This window comes from Littorina saxatilis, linkage group LG2, assembly GCF_037325665.1.
Source record: "Littorina saxatilis isolate snail1 linkage group LG2, US_GU_Lsax_2.0, whole genome shotgun sequence".
Taxonomy (NCBI): Eukaryota; Metazoa; Mollusca; class Gastropoda; order Littorinimorpha; family Littorinidae; genus Littorina; species Littorina saxatilis.
The window spans coordinates 103,930,137-103,946,238 of record NC_090246.1 but is presented as its reverse complement, the minus strand read 5'-3'; the positions used below and the strand labels follow the sequence as shown (position 1 = coordinate 103,946,238).

The 16,102-nt window shown below is 45.0% G+C and overlaps 1 protein-coding gene across 5 annotated transcripts in view; it reads right to left on the bottom strand.

The window, feature by feature from the left end:
• The window catches only part of LOC138960416 (advillin-like), a 112,601-nt gene that overhangs the window by 36,867 nt on the left and 59,632 nt on the right, over positions 1–16,102 (bottom strand). For all 5 annotated transcript variants that reach the window (XM_070332325.1, XM_070332326.1, XM_070332327.1 and 2 more), the window contains 2 exons: positions 7,323–7,416; positions 6,908–6,994 (listed from right to left, as the gene is read on the bottom strand). In XM_070332325.1, the coding sequence (XP_070188426.1) occupies positions 6,908–6,994; positions 7,323–7,416 (181 nt within the window). The remainder of the gene's footprint in view (positions 1–6,907; positions 6,995–7,322; positions 7,417–16,102) is intronic.

Below are 16,102 nucleotides of genomic sequence, written 5' to 3'. Positions count from 1 at the left end.
GTGGGATGCTCAATCTATGAGCTAGGCAATAATTTGCCCTGCTGCTACCATTGCTGGTAGCGCATTGGAACCGTCCTGTCGCGCGCTGGAACAGTCGCACAGGTAAAGGTTGATCGAGAGCTCCTACGATCTCCAGTAGGCGGAGTCAAGGACTTCAGAATATCCTACCGATTTTAGCACCAACGTAGATATGTCCCTATCTACCCTTGTGTTCAAAGATGATTAGAGTAGTTTTGCTTATGATCTTAAACCCCTTGTAAAAGACAGGAAGGAGCATAGTGATATAACTGGTCAGATTCATAATAATGGGTCGCCTATGGCGAGAATCCTATAAAGAGGAAAAACTATAAGACCATCGGAGATGGTTGTCCTAGCTTCTGATGCCTGACTAAGAAGTCTGGCCGGAAACAGAGTGAGATAGAGAGTCTCTATCGAAACCTACATCTCCCTGTAAGCCAAAGAGTGTGAATCTCGCTACCTCTGCGCGCTGTAGCTAGGAGTAAAAGGGAGAACGTTTCGCACTACACTTTAACATGGAATGTATGTATGTATGTATGTATGTATGTATGTATGTATGTATGTATGTATGTATGTATGTAGGTATGTATGTAGGTATGTATGTAGGTATGTATGCATGTGTGTTGGTGTGTCGGTGTGTCAAGTGTGCAAGTAAAAAGGGTATTGTAGTTGTACATATATTACTTTAGATATTTTTTTGTTATCATGGGTTTTATAAATTTTCTTCTCTTATTCTTTTATAATTATTAATTAATGACCTATATGTGCTGATGACCAATTTAATTTCCTTTGTTGGATCAATAAAATGTTATGAGTTATGAGATATGAGTTATGAGTTTATGAAGGCTAGCAGAATGTAGCGGTTCAAAATCTGTGGAGCGTAGAAACTCTGATACCAAAAGACTCGGACTTGTCTCGCTGTGATCTTTGGTATTGAACCCTGTCTAGCATATGGTCTCTCTGTGAAAAGAGACCTGTCATCTTATAATGCGTGCTAAGCAAGTCACACTGACAAGATTAGGGAGAAGCATAGCCTAAATCACGTAAGGCCTTGAAGCAGGCCCATGTTCTATCTCGCACAGTCTGGACGGAGCCCAAAGGAGAACTGTCCAAGACACAAAAACACTCCTCCCCCCCCCCCTTTCCCTTTCAGCCTTATCTCAAAAGGCTAATGAGTGAGGAGGACGGACCCGTTTGCAAGAGTGTGACAGAATGTCACTGGTCTTTTCAAAGAAAAGGCTGAAGTTCTGAGAGGAAATCAAGCACCAGAGAAGACAACCGTTGTCCTCAATGACCAAGGGAGTGGTATCAGTGAGAGCTAAATACCCATGTCCCTACACGCTGGCTTGAAATAAAGAGGTTAAACTTCTGTTAACCGGACATGTAGCCCTCGCGGGAGCGAAGTACTGCTGATTTTGAGTGCGAGTAAACGACAGTACGATAGCTGAAGCCGTAAGGCCGCAGCTTGAAAGTTAGAAAGAAAGCCTGACAGGCCCGTATTCAAAACGGTCACCCATCCCGGTAGTAACCGAGACCGATGCCGCTTAACCTCGGTGGTCGGAACGAGACCGTGTTGCGGCCTTTTGCTGAAAAACGAGAAAGACTATGCCGAGGCTGCAAAGATGAGGGTATACTTTCCCTGTTGCAAAATCAGGAGTGAAACGTCGGGAGCATTGAAGCCTGATTGCGTGCTAGTTCCATATGTTAACCCAGCCCGCCATTGGGAAAGACACGTGAGGGTATCAGTAACCTGATCAGCTCTCAAACCATGCTCCTATCGCTCCCCGTCCCGAGAGAGGGGTGCGTGAGAGTCTTTTGAGTTTTCAGTTTCCCGATGACCGTAACGCTAGAGGCATTACATGGAGTTAGTTCTGAAGCCTTGAGAAAATATCCTCAAGGTAAGAGAACTGGCCTAGGGATAGAGAAGGTCTCTATTATACCAAGGTTTCATTAACTAGTAATTCAAGTGCTGGAAACCTGAAGTTGGGTAAGCGCTGAGGGAAAAGGTACCCTCCCTCTGCCCTTTGTGCGAAAATAGGCACCGCCTATATTGCCGCTAGAAAGCGTGCAGAGAGACCTGAGAAAGTATCCAAAGCTGAATCCCTGAACTGGAGTGCCGTGATTCAGCCTTCAGAGAAAAAGAGGGGTAGGGGGTAGGCGCGGTAAAGCCGGAAGCCTATACCATACTGTGACAAGTGTGACGTCACTTCAATGGCTTAGCCGAGAAGGCTTGAGAATTTAACAGGGCGAACAAATGCGTACTATTCTGTGATGTAGGAGAAAATTCCTAGCACATTGCAAAGTTAAGAAAAATCCAGGGGCCGCCGTAGTGAAGGCTACAAAAAGAGTGTAGCTTGTTAACTCGCGGGAGAAGGCCCTGAGAGGCGTAATGCCGAAGTTGAATCACTGAACCACAAGGAATGTGATTCTATTTATTATTGGCAAAAACATAAAAGTTCACTGTCTTTTGCGTATGGGAAAAAAACAAACCCAATGCTAAAAGCTTCTGTGCCAAACCTAAGTTTCGCCACATGATGGTTGTCCTTAGTTCTTTCCGTAACCTCTTAAAATGAAACGCTGAAACTAAGGAATTTTCTGCGAGTCCTTTGTGTTGCCCAGCGAAAGTCGGTGACAGAAGCCACTACCGTAAGGGGTAGTATTCGCCGGAAATGTTCCGTCTGAGAGGTTACGGACAGTGGCTCAGTGACCCTAAAGATTTTTGAGTCAGAATGTGCACCAGTAAGTTGGATATGTTCTGGCGAGCTGTCGGAAAACCAAAGCTTATAACTCTTATGAGAAAGCGAGCGATTCCGTAAACCGTAAAAGCTGAGTTTGCTTTGATAGCTTGACTTGTTTTTCGCAGCTTAGGCAAAAAATTAGTGGCCTTAGCAGCTTCATCCGAGAAGGCGGAAAAGAAGAGGTATGCAGCTTCACCATAGATGGGCATACATACCGCAAAGCTGCCTAAGCCAGAGGGTCTAACCCTATGTGTGCTTGCTTAGCTTCATTATCTTGCCTAATCTGAGGCAGAGTGTGGCAAGCTGAAGCAGTTCCCGGTTTCTTGCCAGAAGATGAGAAGGAATGCAACGTAGCGTAGACGTGCGAACACTCCCCTGGTGAACACAAAAAGCAAAGAGTGCCGGAGTAGATCCGCCTCTTACTTGTACCTTGAGCCAAGCGACGGCTGACCAAGCAAGCAACTCTCTGTGAAAGGAGAAGATCCGCCTCTTACTTGTACCTTGAGCCAAGAGAAGGCTGACCAAGCAAGCAACTCTCTGTGAAAGGAGAAGACTAAAGTGACTCAAAGGTGACTTTATCTTCGATCCTAGACCTAGAGAAAAAGAAGAACCTGCGCGCGTGCACGGAATGTGCAAAGAGAAGCGCTGGGAGGCTCAGCTGCTCAGCAGACTTTAGCCAAAGTGGCTAGCAGCGTCATGACATCCGTCTCCCCCGCGTCACGACGAAACTCGAAGTTGACAAGAGCAGAGGAGATGGAGCGCGAGAGAGATCTTTGCAAAGTTTCCGAAAGAGAGAATAACTCGAAAAGATCATGTGCTTATTCCCTCAGAGACAAGAGAGAGGACTCTGTTCTACTGTAGCCGTCTTCCCTAAGCGTAACCAGTTTCGTTGTGCACGGAAAAGCAGCACGCGGGAGGGCAAGTGTCGATGAGGTAATAAAAGTGGCTGTTGAAGTGAACCTCTGGCAGGTATCCTGAGAGAGAGGAGTGGGATGCTTCGCATGAGCAAGCCACAGTTTGACTAAGTCCGCACTGTACTGTAAGCTGCCAAAAGCGGCACTGTGTTAGTCGGTGTGTTGACTTGCCGTAGGTTGAGCTCAGAAACTTGGCCATATAAGAGGCAACAGAGAGAGATTCGCAGATCCAAAAGGAACGCGTTTCTCCCGAACTGAGCGGAAGTCAACCAAAGCTGAAGGTGGTGGTACGGACAAGTTGTCGAAGCCACCACCCCTTCCTCAATGTACAGCGAAACTACTTCCGCTGCCAATGCTACCGCATGGGTAAACTCGGATAATAGCCGAAAGCTGGTGTCTTCTTCCTGATCGGAAGCACCGTAATCCGAACCGTAGTCCTGCACATCCGTGCATGCCGGAATTCCGCTACAACACTGACTGCTATAGTCTGGTGAAGCTTTACCGGAAGACACCCGTAATGGGGAGCTGTAATGGTCACCGGAAGTTGGTATCTTCTTCGTCTTGAGCGGAAGCACCGAACTCCGAATCCCGCACTTCCGTGCAACCCGGAAGTACACTACCGCCGTGGCTGTGATAGCCAGGCGAAGCGTCAACCGGAAAGGAAGACACCCGAGGGATTTTATACCCAAGCGGTGCCCCCTAGGGACTGCTTCCTGCCCCCCGGGCGGAAGCGGGGAATGCTGTGTCGATCCGGCCCCGTACAATGCGAAGGCTGCCGACGGTAGCAAATCCCCTGTTCCATCCAAGACCGAACGCGTATCTGGGCTCCCACCCTGTACCAGCCTCCCGCACGAGCGGAACGGCGTAGCCAGGGGATCGGAACTTTCACTCTCTGCCCGGCCATCGGGTGGAGCTACTTCCTCCAGGATACGCCCTTCGCGTTGGCCGGAGAACCCAGCTACTGACGAAGGATAAATACCTTGAACATAGTCAGGCCGAACACCAGAAGAGGCCTGAGTACGCAGAAGAGAGACTCCGTCGCCAGCATCGAATGCAGCAAGCACATCGGCCGACGTCACTGTAGCCGAGGGAGGGACACGCACCCTGGCCAGGGAACGCGTATCGCCGACACCCGGAGGCAAAGACAAAAATTCTGCCCTAGTCGACGAAAGCTCTGCTGAAAGGGAGGAAACCTGAGCGCTCAAAGAGCGGAGAATAGCGGAAACATCTTGTTTATCACTGACAGAGCTAGAACCGGAAGCAACCGGTACAGATTCTGAAGGCAGAATCGGCATGGAGGGAGATTTAGGCATGTCAAACTTAACATCAAAAGAATGTTTGGACGAAGGGTCTAACACCTTCACAACAGCTTGACTAGAAGAGCCTTTCGACTTACGAGAAGGCTTCTTAACAGGAGAAGGCTCCGCCACTTGCTTAGAACTTTTCTTCTTACCGCTATCCGACATGGCGGACGAAAGCGTGTAAAAAAAATTTCTAAGTGCAGACCCAACCTAAGTCCAGCAAAAAAACGACAAAAATATGCCAAAAAGCTCACCCCAAACACAAAGTAAGAGAAGAGGGACGTGCAAGGAAAACCAAGGTGAAGTCTGACCCAAGGAAAAGTCAGACGAAAGGCTGAAAAGCCTAAGCGAAGCAAAACACGTCCGTAGCCACGGAGCGCTGAGTAGAGAATGAGTTCAATATGGCGGCAAGGTCAGGAAGTCACGTGACTTTGTCCTGTTTATGGGTCAAGGTGGCTTTTTTTTAGAGTTGCCTCGGCCTCCCTTGTTACCAAGGTGATGCGATGCAGCGTTCCAGCACTAGACTGAAGTAAATTGCTATGTGCGTTGGGATAAGATATGTAATTTACAGACATGAGACCAGCAAATGTTCCAAAAGTAGGAAACTATAGGCCCCGGTAGGACGGAAAATGAATGTTAGAATTATAAAGGCCATTTTGGGGCCTCTCCTGATAGCAAAAAATTAGATCATGCCTTTTTAAAAAGCCATAAAAACCACAAGAATAATATGTTTTAGCATTTTAAACAAAAGTGTAATTTATAACAATCACACACACACAAAAATTACTTGAAAACTTTCAGAACCAACACATTTTTTCCACCAAGTCCGTATTTCACCATGCAATGGCCGTTGTTGCACCACGTGCACACGGCCTGACCGGTGTAACACGAGAAAATTACTCCCACGAGATTTTTACTCCGGAGTAAACATTTCGTACGAAAAACTTACTCCCTTTACGAAAAAAAGCACTCCCCCATTACACGAGAAAATTACTCCCCAAGACAGGTGAGTTCCGAGTAAACATTTCGTACAAAAATGTTACTCCCCTGACAAATAAATAACGAATAAATTACTTCACCCCAACACAAGCAATTTAACTTCCCATGCCAGTTGTACGAAATTTTTACTCCCTTGTCCCCTGTTAGTCTTGGTGGTGGAAGGGGTAGAAGGAGGGTAGAGAGACATTTGTGTGCGCAAGATTACTTATTGGGATTATCCCTTCACCCGCATCCCATTTTTGCGTACGAGATTTTTACTGGAAGTACAAAAAATGGGGAGTAAAAATTTCGTGGAGGGGGTAATTATTTCGTGCCTTGGGGAGTTCTTTTCTTGTACGAAAAGTGTACTCGGAGTAAAAATTTCGTACGAAATATTTACTCCGGAGTAAATTTTTCGGGGATGAAAAATGTCGTGTTACACCGGGAATCGGCGTTTGGAGATCAGCAGCCAATCAAAACAACCCGCAAACCGCCATCGGTGAATAATTAAGCCCAGGCGATAATCGTCGGAGATCGACAGCCAATCAAACGCGACCCATGATACTGCTATGGGTTCACGCGAATGCTGGGGTGCGAATGCACTGACTTCAGACGCAGACAGCTTCAGCTGAACGGTTCATACCACCACCACCCCCCCCCTTTTTTTTCTCATCGAATTTGCATCGATCTCAAGAATGGTCTGTGAGCTATGGAAAATATCGGAATTCCGATAAAATTCGGACCAGTCCCATGTCTGAATTTAATAGTAGAAATGAAGCCCTGTGAACAGCCGTGACACACACACACACACACACATGCAACTACACAACACATTTGTTTTGTGGAAAGGGGACAAAACAGAAAGAAAAGAAAAAAAGAAAAATCTTCATGCCGTCAAACAAAAAATCTAACAAATAAATTCAAAGCACCAGAAACATTCACGAAAGAGTTGACCCACCTGAACAAAGTCGTGCAGCTCTTCAGCCTTGACACTCCCTGAGGCATTGCAGATGTTGAAGAGGCGAGGAGGGTGGCTTTCGTCATCCTGGGCAAGAAAAATATTACAGAACATAAAGTTTTCATCTTACTGCCGCACTGCTAAATCAGAAAGAAAAACACACATTAAACACCACATTTATTTCAAGAAGATATGACTGCTGATCTTGAGAGAGCAACAAAAGTACTCTAATTTTTTACCAAAATATTTGTCACAGAAATCGACAGTGCATGCCTGTTCAATGCTAATGCAGTATCGTAGAACAATTGCTTTCTCCATCTGTGTAAAATGTCATACTTTGGTACAAAATGCAAATAACGTATAATACTATTACTATAATACCTTCTGAATGGTTACAGGAAACAGACTGATTTACCTGCATGTGTTTTTCAGAGGCATATTCTTCTTTTCCTCCCAACACATTCCAGAAATCCTCCTTCTCTTGTCCTTCAAACACCATGGTGACGGCCCTGTGTTTGGAGACAAAGTAATATTCGTATTCACACCACGGGATGCAAGGAATCTGAAGCAGCATCAATACTTGGGATTTTTGCAAGACAGGCTGTCAGGATGACATACGCCGACAGCCTGGCTGTCTTCAGGTTTGTCACATGTTTGTGTTCAAATGCTGTACTTCAATAAAAGAACAGCTTGTTAATTGTTGTTGCCACTTACTACTATGGTATCATTTACAAATCAAGCCTGGTGAAGCAACACGGCACACAAGTATTCTGACTCTTATGTCACTGTGCATCTACCCACACTGGCCACAACACAGATCAATCAATCAATCAATATGAGGCTTATATCGCGCGTATTCCGTGGGTACACTTCTAAGCGCAGGGATTTATTTATTTAAGAAAAAAAATTGTTATGCAATTTTATATCGCGCACATATTCAAGGCGCAGGGATTTATTTATGCCGTGTGAGATGGAATTTTTTTTACACAATACATCATGCATTCACATCGGCCAGCAGATCGCAGCCATTTCAGCGCATATCCTACTTTTCACGGCCTATTATTCCAAGTCACACGGGTATTTTGGTGGATATTTTTATCTATGCCCATACAATTTTGCCAGGAAAGACCCTTTTGTCAATCGTGGGATCTTTAACGTGCACGCCCCAATGTAGTGTACACGAAGGGACCTCGGTTTTTCGTCTCAACCGAAAGACTAGCACTTGAACCCACCACCTAAGTTAGGAAAGGGGGAAGAAAATTGCTAACGCCCTGACCCAGGGTCGAACTCGCAACCTCTCGCTTCCGAGCGCAAGTGCGTTACCACTCGGCCACCCAGATGAGTGATGATAAGTTACAGGCTTGTGGAGCTTGCCTCTTTGAAAGCACATCTTGTGACTTTTCCCCCCCAGGACAGCCAAGGCATGTGCCTTTGCTCTCCAGATTTCAATATGGCATGCATGAACAACTTTTTAATCACACAATCAGAAAAGCAGGATAAGAGACACTTGTCGGTAAGTATGCGGTAACAAGGAGAGTCTGACAAACACAGTCAGAATGAACTACGGTAAGTATGCGGTAACAAGGAGAGTCTGACAAACACAGTCAGTATGAACTACATGTACCCTGAAGCCACTTGCAGGCATATTCAAAGCAGTAAAACGTGTTCAAGAGACATTCAAGTATTTGTGTCATAACTTGAAGTCGCACATCATACTGCCATAAAGTTAATGAATACATTGCTAGGGGGCAGTGACTGCACCAGAACCTATTATGAACCTGAAAATGCAACAATGCCCATGTTTTCACAAAGATATTAAGTGCTTGTACTCAGATGAAATAACAACAGTAGACAAGCTAAACAATCAAAGCAACACCAATCTCCCAATCTGCTGGTTAAGGAACAGTCCGCCTGAGAGTGAGAAATACACCAACACACAACTGTCAGTAGTGTAGCTGCCCCTGTCTACACAAGCCCTTCAACACACTCTAAAACAACAATGACATCACTCAAAAGACGCGCTAAGGAGAAATGGTGTGAGAAAGCTGACAAGTAAACCATAACTATCACACACACACACACACACTGACACACACACACACACACAGACACACACACAGACACACACTGACACACACAGACATACACACAGGCACACACACGCACACACTCACACACACACACACACACACACACACACACACACACACACACACACACACAGAGACACACACAGACACACACTCACACACACACACACACACAGACAGACACACACAGACAGACAGACACACACTCACACACACACACACACACACACACACACACAGAGCCTGACATGACAGACATACTTTACAAATTTTACAGTACAACAAAACCATGTACAGTATAGCAAAATGTACAGTCTCAACACAACAAAATTCAGATGCACACATGCACTGAACACTTCACCTCACTCACTGACAGGGCTCTACAAGAATGTTACAATGACCAAGAGCGAAGAGGGTGGAATTCCACTGAGAGTTCAAAGAACCATTGTTTTGTTTACTGCTTGGTGAATCCGTGGTGCACAGAAAAAAACCACAGTTTTCCTCCTTACACCCTTGCACTCATGTCTGGCACCACAACAGAATATTCTTACCACAAATACTCTCCTTTTATCTGTTTGAACAAGACATCAACATTTTTTCATGTTTTCCTGGACCTGTTGATCTGATGATTTGACACACACACAAACTTTGACAATTTTTCTCATGCATGTTTGTTTTATCCAGTTCAAGGCTTGTTTATCCTCCATCCAGGATTTAAAAAAAAAGGTTATTTTGTACTTTTTTATATTAACTATGATATTCTATTAATAGACCTTATCTGCATATTTTCTCCGAGAGTGAACTGCTTGCAATGAAAATACAATCTTTCAAAAATGTACTGTACATAATAACTGATGATGGATTAAAGGCCTTGGCCTTTGCTTTAAACTGTACATAATAACTGATGATGGATTAAAGGCCTTGGCCTTTGCTTTAAACTGTACATAATAACTGATGATGGATTAAAGGCCTTGGCCTTTGCTTTAAACTGTACATAATAACTGATGATGGATTAAAGGCCTTGGCCTTTGCTTTAAACTGTACATAATAACTGATGATGGATTAAAGGCCTTGGCCTTTGCTTTAAAATGTGCGAAAAAAAATGATGAGCAATAATAGTAGTTTCTGTATATTGCAACGAGAGATGACTTCAAAACACTAGTATATGTTGTTCTGAATAATAGAAGTTTGTGTATATTGCAACGAGAGATGACTTCAAAACACTAGTATATGTTGTTCTGAATAATAGTAGTTTCTGTATATTGCAACGAGAGATGACTTCAAAACACTAGTATATGTTGTTCTGAATAATAGAAGTTTGTGTATATTGCAACGAGAGATGACTTCAAAACACTAGTATATGTTGTTCTGAATAATAGAAGTTTGTGTATATTGCAACGAGAGATGACTTCAAAACACTAGTATATGTTGTTCTGAATAATAGTAGTTTCTGTATATTGCAACGAGAGATGACTTCAAAACACTAGTATATGTTGTTCTGAATAATAGTAGTTTGTGTATATTGCAACGAGAGATGACTTCAAAACACTAGTATATGTTGTTCTGAATAATAGTAGTTTGTGTATATTGCAACGAGAGATGACTTCAAAACACTAGTATATGTTGTTCTGAATAATAGAAGTTTGTGTATATTGCAACGAGAGATGACTTCAAAACACTAGTATATGTTGTTCTGAATAATAGAAGTTTCTGTATATTGCAACGAGAGATGACTTCAAAACACTAGTATATGTTGTTCTGAATAATAGTAGTTTCTGTATATTGCAACGAGAGATGACTTCAAAACACTAGTATATGTTGTTCTGAATAATAGTAGTTTGTGTATATTGCAACGAGAGATGACTTCAAAACACTAGTATATGTTGTTCTGAATAATAGAAGTTTGTGTATATTGCAACGAGAGATGACTTCAAAACACTAGTATATGTTGTTCTGAATAATAGTAGTTTCTGTATATTGCAACGAGAGATGACTTCAAAACACTAGTTGTGAATGTCCCTGCTAAGGAGCCTTCTGTGTATTTAGATTCTTTTTGTTTTGCTTGTGTTTTTGAGTCTAGCTTGCTCTTTATCCTCTAGTTTTCTTTTTTAAGTATGAGCGTCCTGGTACGAACTTTGTTTTGTTATAATGACGTTAAATATTGTAACGAACTAATTTATAAACAAGGTAGTGTGGCCGGCGTTTTTCTGATTTTAATTTCATGTGCCTGTATGGCTCACGCTGGACAGCCTATGGAGTTTTTCCCCGGAGAGCACGGGACGCATGTTTTGCAACAGTAAAACCGTAGTAACGCGCAGTATTTTTAGTTCACCTCTGTGGTGGATAGCCTGTATTCGTCGTCACTTACTGGGAAGCCGTTCACGGAACAAGATGTTTTAGGATAGATAGATTTTTTTGCTCTGTTCCGGGGCCCAGTGTTTTCTGCCAGCCTCCAGTTTTGTTTTTAAGTTATTTTGTAGTATCAGGTTCAGTTGCTCGCCTTGAGTCTGTTTTAGATTATTGATGCTGTCAAAGGCGAGTATCCATTTCTGACTATGTTTCTTTATTTACCGAATTCGTGTAATTTTAGTTTTGAATCTTTGTCTTCTGTCCGTTTCTGTGTCTTCTGTCCGTTTCTTTGTCTTCTGTCCGTTTCTGTGTCTTCTTTCCGTCTCTGTGTCTTCTGTCCGTTTCTTTGTCTTCTTTCCGTCTCTGTGTCTTCTGTCCGTTTCTTTGTCTTCTTTCCGTTTCTGTGTCCTACGTTTATTCTATGAAGGGTTTTTCTAACATATTTTTGTCTTGGTGATTTTTTATTGATTTGCCGCCATCTTGTTTCGGCCGCCATTTTGTCGTCCATCTTTGATGTTTATGTTTTTAGGACACCTTTGATGTTTAGTTTGATGTTTCGAATTCTAAGTTTAGTTTTTTCTTTCTATCAGTTTCCACCGCTCCGCGCTTCTCGCTTCACGCTTCTCGCTTCTCGCTCCGCGCTTCTCGCTCCATGCTCCACGCTTCACACTCTACTGTTCTGCACTCTCACTCAAACTAGCCCTTTCTACTTCACATTTTAGCTTTAATTCACTTTCTAAACTTAGATTAGTTTTTCCGCCACGCTCCGATATAGGTTACTTAGCCTCTCCATAGATTTATGTTTAGCCTTTTATATATTGATATTATGAGCTGATTCCGAATTACCATGACATCGACAAGTATTCAATAAACTTTAATTAATTTTCCAATTCTAGTGTTCGTTTTGTTTTGTGAGCGCGTCGGTTCTTTATAGCACCAAAATTACATCCTCCAGAATTTATATAAGCCATCACAGAATCTTACAGCTACTCAAGGGCAAGCACAGTGGAAACTTTGATATTTTTTGGAACATTTTGGATTGTTTTCGAGAAAGAACTTTATGAACTTTTGTAGGCCTGTGATTAGGGCCACTGACTTTTGAACTTCTTATCCTTACGAATCTTGTGAAGAGATCATGAACCTTTTGTCTTAAAGGAACTGTGTTTCGTATCTAGCGAACAATATTTTAATTTATTTTTGTCGGGCCCAGAGCAGAGCAACTTAGGTATTATTTTAGGTTTGTTGACCATAGCATTGCACACTTCGTACTTCGTATTTTCTTCCCCTCTAGTGAGTGACCCGAGGTGTGCCGTTTTGAATTTTGCTTCTCTATATTTCGCAAGTCTTTGTTAACCTCTACGTTTTCACTTGACTTAAAGTATGGATGAGAAATTACCTGCTCATGAGAGTGCCGAGCTATCCCCTTACACTTTGAAGGTAGAGAGGGATGAACATTTTGCTTCGGACACTGATAGTCGTAAGAATGAAGGCGACCGTGATGGCGCTCAGGGAGAGTCTCTAGCTGAACCCACTCAGACCCAAGACACTTTGAATTCAGATAGCATTCCTCCTCAAGCTGAACTTTCTCTCACACAGGAAGGTTTAGGAACTGAGCCCTCCCAACAGGCTGCAAGTGCAGAGCATCTCGCTCAACGAAGTAGAGAAGAAAGAGGCCCCGCCATTGTTAGGGCTAGACTTAATGCTGAGGTGAGGGAACTGTCAGACAAGTACTGGGCCCTAAGCCGAGCTCATAAGAATACGATCAGCGAGTTGTGCACAGCCTTTAGGGAAACACCAGACCTAAGGAGAGTCCTTAAAGCTCAAAAAATAACCCTCTGTGAGCGCCTAAACGAGCTTAATGTAGCGAACTCGAGGCTTTGTCAAGTGGCTGAAAGTGATGTAGCTATAGAAGAGGATTTGAGCGATATGCACATGCAAACGGAGACACTCAAAGAACAATACCGCAGTCTCTTTCCCAAGTTAGACCCGTACGCCTCCAGCTCGGACTTGACTTCCACAGTCGCTTCTGGAGGTGCTAGAGAGGTTTCTCTAGATGCTGCTTTGGCGGTGAGTGCAGCGAGATTTAGGTCCCAGCAAATGGTCGCAGATGAAAGGGCTAGACAAGAAGAGACTCTTTTGCTTTTAGAGGAGAAGGCTTCTAGGTCCAAAGCTTTGGCGGCAGAGAAGAAGGCAGAGTTTGAAAGAGAGTTGGAGAGAGAAGCTCAAGATGAAAGGTTAGCTTGGAAGAAAAAGGAAAAGGAAGTTAAGGCTGCACTAGAGAGGGTGGAGAGAGAAGGCAAGATGCAAGAAGAGCATGAAGTTTTTAAGATCCTTAAAACTGACATAGAAGACCAGCAAAGGGCTAGAGAAAGATTCATGCCTCAGCTACCTCGTGACAGCCCCATTGATAGGTACCTAGGTACTCACAGCACCCTGCATGTAGGTACACACATAGAGAGCATAGGAGATGTGGCGGTAGGGTATGATAGGCACACACAGCACACACAAGATACATATAAGCCTGCGACAGCCGACACCTACGCCCGCCCGCGTCACCAGCCGGCAGCCAACACCCTCGTCTCTGGGCAACATCAGCCTGCGGCAGCCAAGCCTGGACTCCCGCCACTTCAGAAGCCCACGGAGGTCAGGGCTTATGCCCCTTCGCATCTCCAGTCGGCCGCCGAGGATATCCGCGACACTCTTCGAGGCATCTCCAGGACCCTTGCTCAACCTGTCTCCGCTTTTCACCCACTTCCAGCAGCGGTCACAGCCACGGCTCCTACCACTACGACGATGACTACAGCCACCACGATGACGACAAGAGTCGGAGGCCAATTCGCGACCTCCTTTCGGCCTCAGTTTGTCAAAGCTGAGATTCCAAGCCACGAAGATCGTCCTCGCCAGATCTACGCGCCTTCCCGTTTCCCTCACAAATCCCTCAATCCATCAGCGAGACCTTTTCCCGGGCCTTTCCCTGGTCCTTTTCCTGCCATGACCTCCCGAGAGTCTCCGACCTATGTGCCAAGCTTTGCATATGGGCCTTCTGTCATGCATCCTCCCATGCAAACGCAGCAATATGACCACGCTGCAAGCTTTGCTCCTGACACTGACTACACACAGCATGGTTTTCAAGAGGCTCCGGTCACGAGCCCTTCAGACGTCTACTACGGGCAAGATGCATACCTTCCTCAGATGCAAGGCCAGCCAGCGCTCTCCGAGGGTTCTGCCCTAGCTCGTACTCTAGCTGAGGCTCTCCTGATCAACAGGTTACCGACGCAGGAGCCCACTACGTTTTCAGGAGATCCTTTGACGTACCCTCTCTGGAGGTCCTCATTCACTCTTTTGATTGAGCGGCAGGGCGTTTCTGCAGAGGAAAAGCTCCTCTACTTGGAGAAGTACTTGGACGGTCCGGCGAAGGATGCGGTCAAGGGACTCTTTCTGATCAGGGATGCCCAGGCCTATCAGCAGGCCCTTCAGACGTTGGAGGAAAGGTTCGGCAGTTCTTTCGTCGTTGCCAGAGCCTTCCGAGAGAAACTAGATGCATGGCCGGTTATCAAACCCAAAGATGGACAAGCCCTCCGCGCCTTCTCGGACTTTCTTGGACAATGCCTTGTGGCGAGCCGAGTGATAGGCCAGCTACAGAATCTGGAAGACCAAGCCTATCACAAGACACTCATGAGCAAGCTTCCAGATTGGTTGGTGAGAAACTGGGTGCGGAAAGTAAACAAGACCAAGAACGAGAAGAAACGCTACCCTACCTTTGAGGAGTTGTCAGCTTTCATCAAGACAGAGGCAGACATCCTTTGCGAGCCCCTTTTCTCCTCCAGCAAATCTGCCGCCTCTTCCACCTCACAGACCGCCAGTTCATCAGTCCCCAAGAAAACATCGTACAGTACGGATTGTTCTACTGCATCTGCATGTCAAGAGTGTGACAAATGTCTTTGTCAGCATCACGCGAAAACTGTCCTGAGTACGAACTGCGACGAAGTCTGTCCCTTTTGTGCCGTTCGTTTTCCGACCAGCTCTTCTTCTCATCCTCTACTCAGATGCCAGAGGTTCGATGAGATTCCCGTTGAGGACAGGAAGCACTTCATGTACGAAGCGTCCTTGTGCTTTTCCTGTGCCAGAAAGACTGACCATAGAAGTGTAGACTGCACTACCAGGGCGATATGCGACAAGTGCCAAGGCCCACATCTCACTATGCTGCATGGAGCGCCCAGCTACAGGAAGAAGATGCCCAATCAGCAACGGAATGCACGGGGACCGCCAGATTCTTCAAGGTTTGTCTGTATCAGTCAAGATGCCCGTGTTTCTGCCTCTGGATCAGCATTCGCGACGACCAACAAGTCAGACAGACCAGTCAGAGCTACCATGATTGTTCCGGTCAGAGTTTCGACGAAAGAGAATCCCACGGTAGAGCATACGACATACGCGCTGCTTGACACCATGTCTTGCATCTCCTTCGTTACTGAATCTTTGAGTGACAAGCTGAACACTCATTCTGAGCCAGCGTCATTGAGGCTGAACACTATGACTTCTCAGAACACTCATATTGAATGTCAGAGAGTGACCGGATTGTGTGTCAAGGCCCTCAACTCCAATGTTTCCCACAACCTGAAAACGCTCTACACGACGGACCATCTCACCAATGACACTGAGAACATACCAACATCAGAGACCGCTCGTAACATCAAGCATTTGAGTCATATTGCCAGCGAGATTCCCCCGTTGCTCGAAGGCTGCACTCCTGGGTTGT